General features: G+C 36.7%; 1 protein-coding gene across 3 annotated transcripts in view; it reads right to left on the bottom strand.

Moving 5' to 3' along the window:
• Tbck (TBC1 domain containing kinase) overlaps positions 1 to 14,166 on the bottom strand; it is a 136,240-nt gene that overhangs the window by 95,587 nt on the left and 26,487 nt on the right. For all 3 annotated transcript variants that reach the window (XM_057793406.1, XM_057793405.1, XM_057793407.1), the window contains exons 6-10: positions 10,347 to 10,488; positions 5,034 to 5,094; positions 3,204 to 3,265; positions 1,952 to 2,013; positions 972 to 1,120 (exon numbers count right to left, since the gene is read on the bottom strand). In XM_057793406.1, coding sequence (XP_057649389.1) covers positions 972 to 1,120; positions 1,952 to 2,013; positions 3,204 to 3,265; positions 5,034 to 5,094; positions 10,347 to 10,488 — 476 coding nt within the window. The remainder of the gene's footprint in view (positions 1 to 971; positions 1,121 to 1,951; positions 2,014 to 3,203; positions 3,266 to 5,033; positions 5,095 to 10,346; positions 10,489 to 14,166) is intronic.

The raw sequence follows: 14,166 nt of genomic DNA, 5'->3' as shown, positions 1-14,166 counted from the left end.
GTCCAGGCAGTCAGATGTTTCTGCTATTAGGTAATATTACATCCTTTTGGTGTCTTTGATGGTGTAAAAGACTAAATATTTAATGTTATAGTTCTCCTTAGTTATTATGGAAAGCAAATTAGGTATGAAACTTTGGAATCACTAAGATAAGTTAGATAATGGAGTGTTTTCTCTGAATTTGCTAAATACAAATAGAATGAATATTGTAAATGTAATTCTTACTTGAAAACTGTTTTTGTTGTATATTGTTTTATTATCTTAAAATTAAATCATTTCATTTTTATTTAGACAAAGGGGGAAATGTTATGGAATATTAGTTTAAGATATGTTACATTTGTTTTTGCTGTCAAGTATTTGTTGAATGATGCAAGGATATGTTGCATTCTTTTATGTTGCGTTTGTTTAACTCTTTAAAGTTATGTTACTTTGCCTGTCTGAAACATCTGATTGGTCTAAAAAAAGAGCTTGACAGCCAAGAGCAAGGCAGGAGAAAAGATAGGTGGGACTGCCAGGCAGACAGAATAAATATGAAGAGAAAAAGAGAAGAGGAAGGAGAAAAAGAAGGAGAGGAAGGTGCCAGGGACCAGCTACCCAGCAACACAGTCAGCCATGGAGTAGAAAGGAAAGAAAGAAATATAGAATAAAGAAAGGCAAAAGCCCAGAGGCAAAAGGTAGTTGTGATAATTTAAATTAGAAAAGCTGGCTAGAAACAAGCCAAGCCAAGACCAAGCATTCATAAATAGGAATAAGTCTCCATGTATTTATTTGAGAGCTGGGTGGTACGCTCCCAAAGAACAAAGAGTAGAAATAAAAAGCCAACTAACTACAAGCATCACCTCTCAGTGCTCTGACTATTAACCACAGAACCCCAGTAATGTAATACCTGTTTCTAATGAACTCAAAAGTAAACATGTTAAGGGGCTTCTTTTGGAAACAAGACTCATATTATCACATGTTTTATTCCTCTTTACCTTTACACAAGTCATCAATATTCTCAGGCAGAGTTAAGTTGGCGCATCGCAGAGAAGATGAAAACAGACTGGCAGGTTTGAGAAACGGAGTGTATAAAGGTGACACTTCACTGAAGACCTGGTCCCTCATTAATTCATCTGGGGTTGGCCTTGAAATAAACGATTTAAAATACTTAGCATGGATAAAAGTCATAAAAACTTTCATACAAAATGTAATAGACATTGAAAGTGGGTGGTAAAGTCTTAGATAAATCCTTGGCACAGAAAAGAGCAAAGGTGCTCCCTTCAGTAGAGTCCGGCTGTTGCGACTAAATAACTCAGTGCTGAATTACTTATGTGTGTTAACAGTTTGTGCCTTATCTTTTAACAAAAATCATTTTATAAACACCCTAAATTCTGTTGTAATACTATCGCTTTCCCCACCATGCATGGCTTGATAAAGTGCCTTTTCTAATGACAATTAGAATATATTCTTTTCTAGCATTATATTTAGGAGGCTTAGCAATAGCTAGGTAATTAAAAGTGACACCATGAAATGAAAACAAAATGTCAAGGAAATCTTTCTCAATTTTGATCAGTAACTATAAACTTAACATTGTGTCAAACTCAGTATATAATTCATAATGACATCAAGCTTTTGTTATTATTCAAATGTCATTAGAGCTATGAGTACCGACACTCCTGTTTAGTTGATTTTCTTCTTGAGGCAAGGAGATGAATTAGAAACTTTTTTCATATATGTCAGTTTTATGACCATGATTTGACTTCTTTTATAGCAAAAAAATAATCTTTGACTCACATTTATAATACTAGTATCATTTATGTACTACTGTATATACAGTTATCATCCCCTGGTCCATCAGACTCCTACCAAATACAACACATGCATCTGCGGTCATCCCCTAGTCCATCACTCTCCTAATCAAATCAACTCCACACGAAAAGGTTCTCAGGATAAGCCTAAAGTCTTAAGGAATCACCTTTTAGAAGGATGGAAGGTGAGACACTTCTTCAAAATATTTGTCACATTTTCAGGAAGGTCCTAGCAAATAAAGAAAAAATAGATAAATGATCAATTCTAGAAATATATTTTACTGAAATATTTAAATCTCCTAAGCTTTGATTTAAAAAAAAAGTCTTTATTTGGACTTTATTTAAATTTATAGCCATTTGTCATTCTGATTAAAAAAAAAAACCAGCATCTGCAGAGAAATAAGTATAGCTTTAATAGCTAGTTATTGTATCCTGATGTGAAAACAGACTGTTCTGGTATAACTGTGTCCCTTCCTAAAATCAGGTCTTGAAACTTGATATCACATAGATGACATTAAGAGATGAGTTGCAGAGTGAATGAACCTGTTATTTTCATTCTGCTAAATAGACATAGTTTCATAGTGCCTTCTAAATTCTTACCGCTCTACTCATAGATTAGTTCAGTTCTCAGATGATATCGGAGAAGTTTCTTTGCGTAGCAAATGGTGGTTTGGGCAGAAATTGACTGTTAAAGTGCAGAATAAGCCCTATGTCATAACCCCTCTGCAAGGCTCAATGACTATTGTGGAAGAGCAGGTGGAAAGACTTTCAAAACCAGAGGTTAAGGAGCTAATGACTATTAATGGCTCCTAGTGAGGAGAGAGCCAGTTACTTGTAAGGGTTTGGCTCCTGGTAGATAGACCATACTCTAGTGGACAGCCTCATACCCAGGAGTATATGGGCTCCACAAATGGAGTTGATGGGTATGAAAAGGGGGGCATGAATTTGTAGGTGTAGGGAGATAAGAGTTGATCTGAGAGGAGTTAGGAAAGAAATTGGGGGTGAATATGATAAAAACCTTATAAGAAATGCTCAAGAAATTATAAAAATAAAAACAAACATAGCAATAAAAGAGGTGGGCCTGTAAAAGATGATTAGGGCACAATGGCTCTCATCTTGGGAATAGGATTTTATCAAACACATTCACACATCCACAACATCCTCTACCAGCTTGCTTTTCTGCTCTGTGAGGACAGTGTCCATCCTCATCAGAAAACTAAACCTGGGGGAACATTTACCTGACATTTCCAGTCTAAAATACTGTGAGATGGTATGTTTTATTCATCTCTTATCTATCTATCTATCTATCTATCTATCTATCTATCTATCTATCTATCTATCTATCTATCTATCTATCTATCATTTATGACCCACTCTCAGATAGTCTGTTAGAACAGCCCAAACAGATGCACAACGAACCTTGATAATGTCCAGACAACCATGTTCTTCAGCCAGAACTACTATAGTGTCATCTACACAGCCTAAGAAACAAGAAAGCCAGATGAGTGTGCACTGCTTTTTGAATCTATCACAATAACCAGGTATGTTATTATACTATGATACAACATTTCCAAATATCATAATGTAGTTTTGGTGCTTAAACTACTAAAACATTTTTAAATTAACTTTCCTTACATATTTTGCTAAAAACAGAGGCTTACCCACTCAATTTAGTTAAGCACAGGTACTAAAATATAGGAACTTAAATAGAGATATGGAAGAAATTTCAAGAAATTTTTAAAGGCACTATTGTTTGTTGTGGAATAGCTGCACACTATATGAAGATATGTTGCTGTGATTGGCGTAATAAAAAGCTGAATGGTCAATAGCTAGGCAGGAGAGGAAAGGCGTGACTTTCAGACAGAGAGAAGGGAACTGAGCGCAGGAATTGAGGTGTGCTATTTCTCCAGCAGACACAGAGCAAGTCAGGTGTGCCCTACTAAAAAGAGGTAATCGAGCCATGTGGCAGAAAGTGGATTAATAGAAACAAGTTAATTTGAGTGATATGAGGTAGCTGGGTGCAAGACTAAGCTAAGGCCAAGCTTTCATAATTAATAGTAGTTCTCTGGGTCATTATTTGTAGGCTGGTGATCCAAAGATAGTCCGATAAGAAAGCTTGTTATAGTTGTTTTTTCCTGATTACAAGAATAGTTTATTTTTATCATATGAGGTTTGAAGACTGCACTCGTGTATCTCTGGGGATATAAAGTAAACATTTAACTTAATAATGCTCCAAACTGTAGTGATATTTCATTTGTATTTTAATAAATAAAACTTGCCTGAAGATCACAAAATAAAACAGCCACCCTGGTCAGCCTTACAGACCAGGCAGTGGTGACACACACCTTTAATCCCAGTAGCCACACTAGTTTGCCATAGAAACCAGGTGGTATTAGTGAAGGCCTTTAATCGCAGCACTAGAGAGAAATATAAAGTGAGAGGAGACAGCTCTCAGGCACAGTCTCATTCTGAGATTCTTGGAGGCAGGATTGCCAATTCAGATTAAATTTGAGGTAACAGCAAGTGGCGGGCTGTTTTGCTTTTCTGACCTTCAGGTTGAACCCCAATCTGTCTCTGGGTTTTTTATTAACCAGGCTACACCAAATTACTTGACAAATGTAGTATCTATTTTTGGTAAAAAATTTATGAATCAGATGAAGTTTTAAGCAATTTAGTTAAAATTCATTACTTCCAAATACTTAACTATTCCCACAAGTTTTATTATTTGTAAACTCTGTTGCTGGAATGTCGATGTGTCAAAGCTTTATATAAAATAGTCTATCAGGTTTTCTTTCTTATGACCACATATTTACCTTATTCCACTCTAAATTAGATCACATTTGTTACTATAAATTTCAAACATAATATATATAAGCCAATTATAAAGAAAAGTGGACACTATTCATAGACAGTTCTTCATACATACAACTAGTCACATAGAAAGGTAGCTCAAAATTTAGACATGGTGGATGGAAGTAGTTTTAAATTCTATTAGTTTGATTATATAAGATAGTTTACTTGACTAAATCACGAAACTAAGATTTCTTTCCATGCAGGTTCAAGTTCCTTCATGAATAAAGAAAAGCACACATTTTAAAGGACACTTTTCATGATGCCTTGTGATGCTGACCTCACCATCAGCCTGAAGACACACATTTCACTGTGTTAGGAGAACACTCCAATGCAGACAACAACTGTTTCTATAGATTATGTTTATGGTTGAAACACAATCAAATACATGAAACTTACCTAAAGTAAGCAAAAATTTTAGTCTTTCAGAAATATCCAAGCTCTGAAACAATTTTCTTCCCTAAATAATGGGAAAATACAATAGTATTAATATTTAGAATTTTCTTTCCCTAGGAATCTTTCTGTATCATAACTGAAGGTGATTTTATTGTCACTTCCATTTATCACCAGAGTTTTGTTGATTATATAAATTAAGCTTGACCACAAAGAGCTATAGTTAAATAACATTTTTAAGAGTTGTATAATATTTATTATTTAAGCCACCTATACCTAACAATCATTAGATCTAAATGGTATCCCAGGCACTGATCACTTCTGAGAACCACACATTCTTTCTTGATGGTTAGTTTTTCCAGATCACCTGAAGTCTACCCCTGGAATCCTTAGTTATGTATCATGTTGAAGTACTCTATTGTTCACACTGATAACAACCCACAGCAGTTCCTCTTTCTCTCAAGCTACTTCAGACTGGCATTCTGTGTGTTCCAATAGTGCCTGAGTTTTTATGCCGTCTTTGTTGCTTTTGGAGCTGGGGCCAGCCCAGGACTCATGTATGCTAGACCGGCACAGTTGCTAGAACAGCACGGTATCACTAAGTTCCGTCCCTAGCCCTTTTATACTCTTACTTTAAGACAGTCTTTCCAGTCTGGCCTCAAGCTTGGTTCTTCTTAGCTCAGCCTCCAGAATAGCTGGTATTACAGGCTGTTTGAAGATACACATTACAGCAGACCATACCAGCCAGAACAGGCGAGTGACCCGCCTGCCAGTGGAACTGCACCCCACCCAGGATTCCAGGCTTCCCTCACAACCCTTCCCCAGGCTCTTGCCTTCCCAGTTATTCCCCACCCCACTTCTGGGCACCGAGAAAGAGTCACCCACAACCAGTTAGTGACCCTTCTGTTCTGTAGCCTGCCACTCCCATCTCAGCACCAGTACCACTGCTGGGCCCTGCCCCAACTCCAGAGGCATCCCCTGCCCTGGTGCAGCAGCTGACCAGGCTGTGAGTGACAAGCCTGCCAGATAGACTGCCACCATGCTCTGGATTCGGCTCCTCAAAGACCCACAGTGCTGCCAACCCCTTCTACCTCTTCATCCTCCCCATGTCCAGCCCTTCCCCAGAACTCCAGCAGACTCCACAGACCCAGACATAGTCCACACCAGTTGGAAGAACAGACACCACAGGCCCAGGTACAATCCACACCAGATGGAACCACAGTCACAGAAGTTCTACCAAACGCCAGGATCATTCTATGTATTCCAGAAGACGACTCAGGCTTTACCAGAGGCCAGGCCAGATATACAGAATAAAGTAGACTTCAGCTTTACCAGAGGTCAAACCAGATCATGGAGCCGAAGGCCCCCAAAATCTCAGAGGAGATACCCTACAGGACTTGAAGACTCACCAGTCACCAGAACCCTTGGCCACTTAAGCCAGGAGAACAGAGAGGAAACAGAAACCAAGGAACAAAACACCCATCCAAATAAGACAAACACAAGAATCAACACCTAGACCTATATTCACCCCAAATTCAGATGCCTAAAGGCCAGTGTAAGAATACAATAACAAAAAGGGCGGGTTGGAGAGATAGCTCAGTGGTGAAGAACACTGGCTGCTCTTTGAGAGGTCCTAGCAATCACCTAGTGATTCATGATCATCTGTAATGAGATCTGGTGCCCTCTTCTAGCCTGCAGGCATACATGCAGGCAGAACACTACACATAATAAATAAATCTTTTAAAACAATAACAGAAAGGGCAATATCTCACCCCAGATCCCAGCCATGACCTTAAAATGACCTTAAAAATAACTTTATGAAGATGATAGAGGTCCAAAAAAAAAATCCGTTAAAGAAATTGAGAAAAACACAAAGGAAAATAGGAGGAAATCAATAAATCCCTCAAAGAATGTCAAGAAAAAACTAGAAAAAAAACCAAACAGGTGAAAGAATTGTTTAAGACCTGAAAGTGGAAATAGAAGCAATAAAGAAAACTGAGGGAAAAAACACAAACGGAGGGAATTCTGGAAATGACAAATCTGGGTAAGGGAATAGGAACTACAGATCCAAGCATCACCAACAGAATATAAGAGAAAAGAGAATCTCAGGCACTGAAGATACAATAGAGAAAAAAGATCCATAGGTCAATGAAAATGTCAAGGCTAAAAAATTCCTAACACATTACATCCATGAAATCTAAGACACAATGAAAAGATTGAACCTAAGAATAATAGGAATATTCATTTTTGTTCTTTATTCTATAGTCTCTTCTAAACTACCCTGTAGTGGTATTTCATTTGTATTTTAATAAAGAAAGCCTGCCTGAAGATCAGAGAGTAAAATATCCCCACTGGTCAGCCTTACAGACCATGCAGTGGTGACACACACCTTTAATTCCAGTAGCCACACTAGTTTGCCATAGAAACTGGGAAGTGCATGCTTTAACCCCAGCCCTAGAGAGGAATAGAAGACAGCTCTCAGACACAGTCTCATTCTGAGTTTTATGCAGGCAGGATCGCCATTTCAGACCGAGGTAGAGGTAAGAGCCAGTGGCCGGCTGTTTTACTTTTCTGACCTTCAGGTTGAACCCAAATAGCTGTCTCTGAGTTTTTATTAATTGTGCTACAGAGGTTAATAAATTTCTTGTAGATACCTTGTACCAAATTTAAATCAAGAACAGATAAACAATTTAAATAGACCTATAACCCCTAAGAAAATAGAAACAATCATTAAAAGTCTCCCAACCAAAAACAAACAAAAACCCGGGGCCAGAATTCTACCTGACTTTCAAAGAAGAGATAATACCAAATTATTCCACAAAATAGAAACAGAAGGAACATTGCCAAATCTTTTTATGAGGCCACAGTTACCCTGATACCCAAACTACATAAAGACTCAAAAGAGAGAATTGCAAACCAATTTCCCTCATGAACACTGATGCAAAAATACTCAATAAAATACTGGCAACGCATATCCAAGAGCACATCAAAAAGAACACTGAGCATGATCCATCTCAGAGGTGTAGGGATGGTTCAATGTACAAAATTCTGTCAATGCAATCCATAGAAACAAACTTTGCACACAGTAAATATTCAGCAATATTTGTTGAGTCGAATTATTTAGATAAGAAATACCTGTGTCAGGGGAGGAGAAAGAAGAAACACCTATATCATAAGAGTTTGGCTATCTGTGGCAGTGGCAGAAAAGAAACACTGCACACTTCCGATTCCAACAAAATTTCCATTTCATCTGTGATTTTCAGCAAAATTATATTCACTGTCTTTTTTTAATATTAAAACATTGGAATGATTAGACAAAGGGTAACAGAGAATCAGGATATATGAGATTTTCTTTAGAGAATGAAATAGCAATATATAAACTATCATGTTGCATTTTAATATTATTAATAGTAAAATCTAATATTTATAGTCTGTCATACAACAAATTATAGTACAGCATAATATATTTGCACTATTTCATATATTTCCCAATAACTTTATAAAAACAGATAATATTATTTGGAGAAATGGAATCCATGTCTTGAGATTTAATTCTTCAATAGGAATTTTCTATTACTTCAGAGGTCCTTGAGTTTAACATGTACTAAAGTTTAAGTATGTACTAGAGTTTGAATCTGGAATGTATCTCAAAATCCTGTATGTTGAAGACTTAGTCCCAAGTCCACTGCTATTGAGATGTGATAAAAAGTTAAGAGGCAGGACTTATTGGGAAATTGCTTCATCATTGAGGGTATGCTCCTAAATGGGACAGTGGAACCATTATTTTTGTATGTACACACTCTTAAATATTCCCCTCTCTCTGTCTCTCTCTTGTTCTCTTTTGCTTTCACTCTTGCTCTCTCTCTGGCTATGTGTGGGTGTGTGCATATGAATGCTGGTGCCCACAGAGGTCAGAGGTATTGGAGCCCATGTGGCTGTAACTACAGATGGTTGTGAGCTGTCAGACATGGGTTCTGGAAACCAAATCTGGGTCTTCTTCAGGAGCAGTAAATGCTCTTAACTACTAAGACATCTTTGTAGCACTCTCTTTCACCCTTTTTAGTAGACATCTCTACTGTCATATGCTGCCTCAACTCAGGAGCAGCAACAAGCAAGTAATTATGGACTCAAATATCTGTAATTATGAATCCAAATTAAGTCTTGTAAAGTTTGTTTGCTTGTAGGAACAGAAAGATAATAGGGCTGGAAATTTAGCTCAGGTAGATTGAGGCCTACCTAGCATGAATGAAGCCCTGGGTTTTAATTGTGAATAGTGGTGTATAACTCCAGTTCTGGCACCTGGGAGAGAAAGAAAAGGGCCTGGAATTCAAGACTAGCTTCAGTCATGAAAAATGAAAAATGTTTTTGGCTAACCTGGGCTACAATGAAACCCTTTCTAAAAAATAGCTATGTCTTGTAACATGAAACTTAACTCAGATTTTCACATTTGCTTATTGTTATCAAATTAGATCTCAAAAGCACAAAATGAAAAAAAGTCATTCTTAGCAATGATAAGGATAAATGGAGAGGATTACTCTCTCTCAAAATATTTGGAAAATTCTGTAGATAACAGAAACAACAGATTGGTGTTTTGTGAGTTTCTCAGGGTTATGTCAAAATTATGTTTGATAGCAACACAGAAGTAGAAAAGATTTAATTTTGCTCATAATTTCTGAGATCTCAGTTCATGCTTGGCCTGTTTCAAGACTTTGGGCCCGAGGTAAGGCAGAATATCACGGCCGTAGGAACATGCAATAGAGGAGTATGCTCACCTCATGGCAGTCAGGAAGAAACGGGGGTGTGGGGTGGGAGGAGAAACAGGGGTAAGATTCCCTTGAAAGGCCTGCAACCAGTAACTAGTTTCTACAAGTAGTAAAAACCTGAACATATTGAGAAATATCAAGATAAAAATGAAGAAAGGAACTGGGAAGGGGGACTGGAGACATGGCTCAACAGTGAAAGCACTGATGCTCCTGCAGAGGACCCAGGTTTGGTTCTAGCACTCACATAAAAGCTCATCACCCTCTGTAACTCTTCTTCCAGAGGATTCAATGCACCATTCTGGCCTCTCTAGGCACCAGGCACACATAGTATGTCATATATGTATACTCATACACTCTGTCTTTCTAGCCCTGTCTCTGTCTCCCTCTCTCTATCTGATAAAATAGAAATGATGCCAAATTGAGACAAGCCTTTTCTATTTATTTAGAGTCAATTTGCACAGAAAACTATTTCATTATTATATAAACTTTTTCTCTAAAAAGTAAATTCTAATGAACACACAATCTTTTTATTAATTTAATACTTCTTTATACGTACCACACAAAGCTCAAATAAAATTATCCCAAGAGACCACACATCTGATTTGGGGCCAGAGGGCAATGGTTTTTCACTTGGCACATGATCAGTACTTTTGAAAATTCCTTGTGCAATTACCTCTGGTGCCAAATATGAAGGATACCTATAACACAAGTGAATAACAAATAATTATAATGAGCTACAATGGTGATAGAAACAGTAGCACATTCTTATAATTAGTGCATGAGATGTAAAAATACTACACAAATAAATCCACAGAGATTACTAGAAAGAATCTTGAACTAATCATAGAAATATGGGCCTTTGTGCCTAGGAATTGAAACAGACAGGAGTTCTAAATCATTTAAAAAACATCGTATCTCTCTGTGGCACGTGTTTAGTTTCTTGCTCTTCTCTATGATTGTATCATATCGGCATTACAGCAGGCCTCTAGTTCTTTTCATTCCTCTGACCACTTGATCTTCTGTTAATGGTGAATTGTTTCATCATTTAACCTTTGAAATAGGAAAGTAATTATTTTCAACAGGTCCTAGTCTGCTTTACTGTTGCTGTGATAAAACACTGGCAAAAGCAACTTCGACAGGAAAAGGCTTGTGCCATTTTACAATTATACTCCATCCTTGAGGGGTAAGAAGTTCAAGCATGAACTAAAACAGAGTTCATGGAATAATGCGGCCTACTGATTTGCTCTACTTGCTTTTTTTTATACAAGACCACCGCCTCAGGAGTGCTGCCACCCATTGTGAGCTTGGCCTTCTCACATTACCTGTTAATCAAGAAAGTGACTTACAAACTTGCCTAAAGGCAATCTGATGGAGGCAATCTTCAGTTAAGATTCTCTTTTCTCAGATGTCTTTAGCTTGTGTCAGTTGATAAAAATATAACCAGCACAAGTGATATCTTATCAACTTGATACGCAAAAACATCATTATTAAATTATGATAATATAATAATTTCCTTTCTTGTTTATCCCCCCAAATCTGATGTTAATAATGTAATATAAAACAGTATAACTTTAATAAAAGTTCCACAGACTTTAAAACATTCAAATACTTGTATGTACATATTTTCCAGGGATGTGCACTTAGTGTTGGATAACCAATTGGTGTTCTCTTCCCTCAGGAAGACTACTTCTTCTGATTCCAGAATATCTTACTGTTTCTAGTTCTGTGTCTAGGGTAGAAACCTCATGAGTTTTCCTCCTTCCATGTCAACATGTCTATTGGTGTTATCCTTGTTCAAGTCATGTTTAGACAGCCCTGTTGGTGAGACTTCATGGGTACAGTATACAGACTGTACAAGCTATATTTATATATTTAGGAAGGCACACATACATAAACACATACACAAAAATATGCAGCAAAAATTAAAGAACAAGAGGCCATGACTTTGAAAACATGGGTGGGTGGTTCATGTTGGGTTTGGAGGGAGAAAAGAAAAGGGGAAAATGATAAAATCATATAATTGGAAAAAAATTCAAACACTTTAAAAGTTCAGTCTCTTAAAAATCCAACATCAACTTAAAGTTCAAAGTCTCTCAACCATGGGTTTCTACAAAATAATAATTAAGTTATAGTCTTATTCCAAGGGGGAAGAACCAACATATAGTGATAATAAGATCCAAACAAAACCAATATTTAACATAATAAATATCTCAATATCCAAGACTACTATGAACCTAGAATTGAGTTATTAGGCACAGAATGTAGATATTTTCTATTTTAGTATCGTGTGGGTGTGTCTTTCTCAAATTTAGTCATGAGTACCATAATTTGGATTTTTCACTTAATTTACATTATTTTATAACAATAACTCTATGAAAAATACATGCAAATATATGTGATGTCCCTTTCTCATAATATCATCCAGATTTCTTATTTATATATAAAATATAACTCATTTAATTCTGGATAGGTAACTTGAATAAAACTAGTTTATTAAATTGTTAAACCATTATCAGAATTACCTTAATATTCTTTTAATGTACTCATGTATTCCTCTTATATAGAAATATGTCGATGCCATTTTGCCTTCAATGATAATACTGCTTTTCTAAGTGAACGTGTGGTGTCTGTAAAAGTACTAAAGTCTGTAGGTGGAGGCTGCTTGTCTGTTTCCCAGGCACCCAGACCCAAAATAATCACACAGAAACTGTATTAATTACAACACTGCTTGGCTAATAGCTTAGGCATATTCCTGGCTAACTCTTTTATCTTATATTTACATATTTTTATTAATCTGTGTATCGCCACGAGAGTGTGGCCTACTAATAAGATTCCAGCGTTGCAGCATCATTCTCCTTCAGCAGCTACATGGTGTCTCCCTGACTCTGCCTACTGTCTCTACATATCTCTGTTAGGATTTCCTACATGGCTTTATTCTCTAAGCCATTGGCCAAAGCAGCTTCTTTATTAACTGATGGGGGGAAAACCATATTCACAGCATACAGAGGGAAATCCCACATCAAAAGTCTAATGAAAAAGCACCAGGTGTAATGGTCTAGCATGTGTTCCACTCTTTGAACAGTGCTTTTTTGTCTTGAAGCCCCAGAGACAGCCTTATACATGCTCTGCAATTGCTCTATCCCTGAATTTCTTCCCCAACAAAACCTGTGCTTTAATTTCAGTAAAATTTGTCTTGTCTTTCTTCTGTAGAAAGGAATGATAATGCCCACCTCATAAAATTGTTGTAAATATTGATAGACAAAAAAGCTCTACAGAAATAGAACATGTGGCACAAACCCGATGTTGTAAAAGGTAAATTATTCACTTTTATTCCTGACTTCCAATATATGAATTGAAAATCATAGTACAGTTAATGAAAAGCCAAGCAAAGCTATAATTAAACTGGTACACCAAAAACTTTGGACATAAGCATAGAAGTAACCCTTGTTCTAAAAATTCTGGGTCCCCTTTAACCAGACAGAAATTCATAAAGACCCTAAAAATGGCTCTTTAATGGAGGGCATTGTCTTTCAGCAACTTTCTTCTAAGTGTCGTATTCTAACACTCAACGAAAATTACCAGAACTTCACTTTGAACATGGCTGGTAAGGTAAAAAAAGTGGCTTTTATCATTTGCAGTTTTAACAGGGTATTAAGCTACTGTCCAATCAAAATTAGTGCCCAATTTCTAACTCCTTCCAATATTTCTAAGCAGATGGTAACACTTACGTGCCTTAATATCTGTCACTGGCATCGACTGTGAGCCTTCTCTGATGTAAAGGCTCTTTCTGGCCTCGCTGTTTGATCACTCATTTTATTTTTCCTGGCTAAGGTTTCACACTTTGTGCTTTATAGCTTCCAGTAAGATTCTTTGAAACTCAGACTTCAAAGCAAGTTGTGCTGAATGCTAACACAAGACCAGGTCTACAAAAGCATATAAAACCAAATGATTGATACACTATAAAAATTCACTTCTATTTATCACCAAAACCTAATGTAATCTTAAATGTAAGTCAGAAACTTAAAGTAACTTTTGTGTTATTTTTTAGTTTTCTTTGATAGAAATTGATTTAGACAAAATGCAGATGTAATAGTAGCCATGTTTACTATAGATCTTTATGGCAAATGGTAATGATAACTCAATGAAGAAGCTTGAACTTAACTATGAACTTATAATAAAAAAGATGTTTTCTTCCATAAGAACTTGTTAACTATTTTTTTTCCTGTTTATTTTTCAAGACAGGGTTTCTCTGTATAGCTTTAGAGGAAATCCTGGAACTTGCTTTATAGACCAGGCTGGCCTTGAACTCACAGAGATCCGCCTGTCTCTGACTCCTGGGATCAAAGGCATTGACCATCACTGCCTGGCAGTTGTTA

The sequence above is a fragment of the Chionomys nivalis genome, chromosome 18 (assembly GCF_950005125.1).
Source record: "Chionomys nivalis chromosome 18, mChiNiv1.1, whole genome shotgun sequence".
Lineage (NCBI taxonomy): Eukaryota > Metazoa > Chordata > Mammalia > Rodentia > Cricetidae > Chionomys > Chionomys nivalis.
The sequence above is the reverse complement of the archived record's forward strand: the minus strand, read 5'-3'. Positions and strand labels throughout refer to the sequence as shown.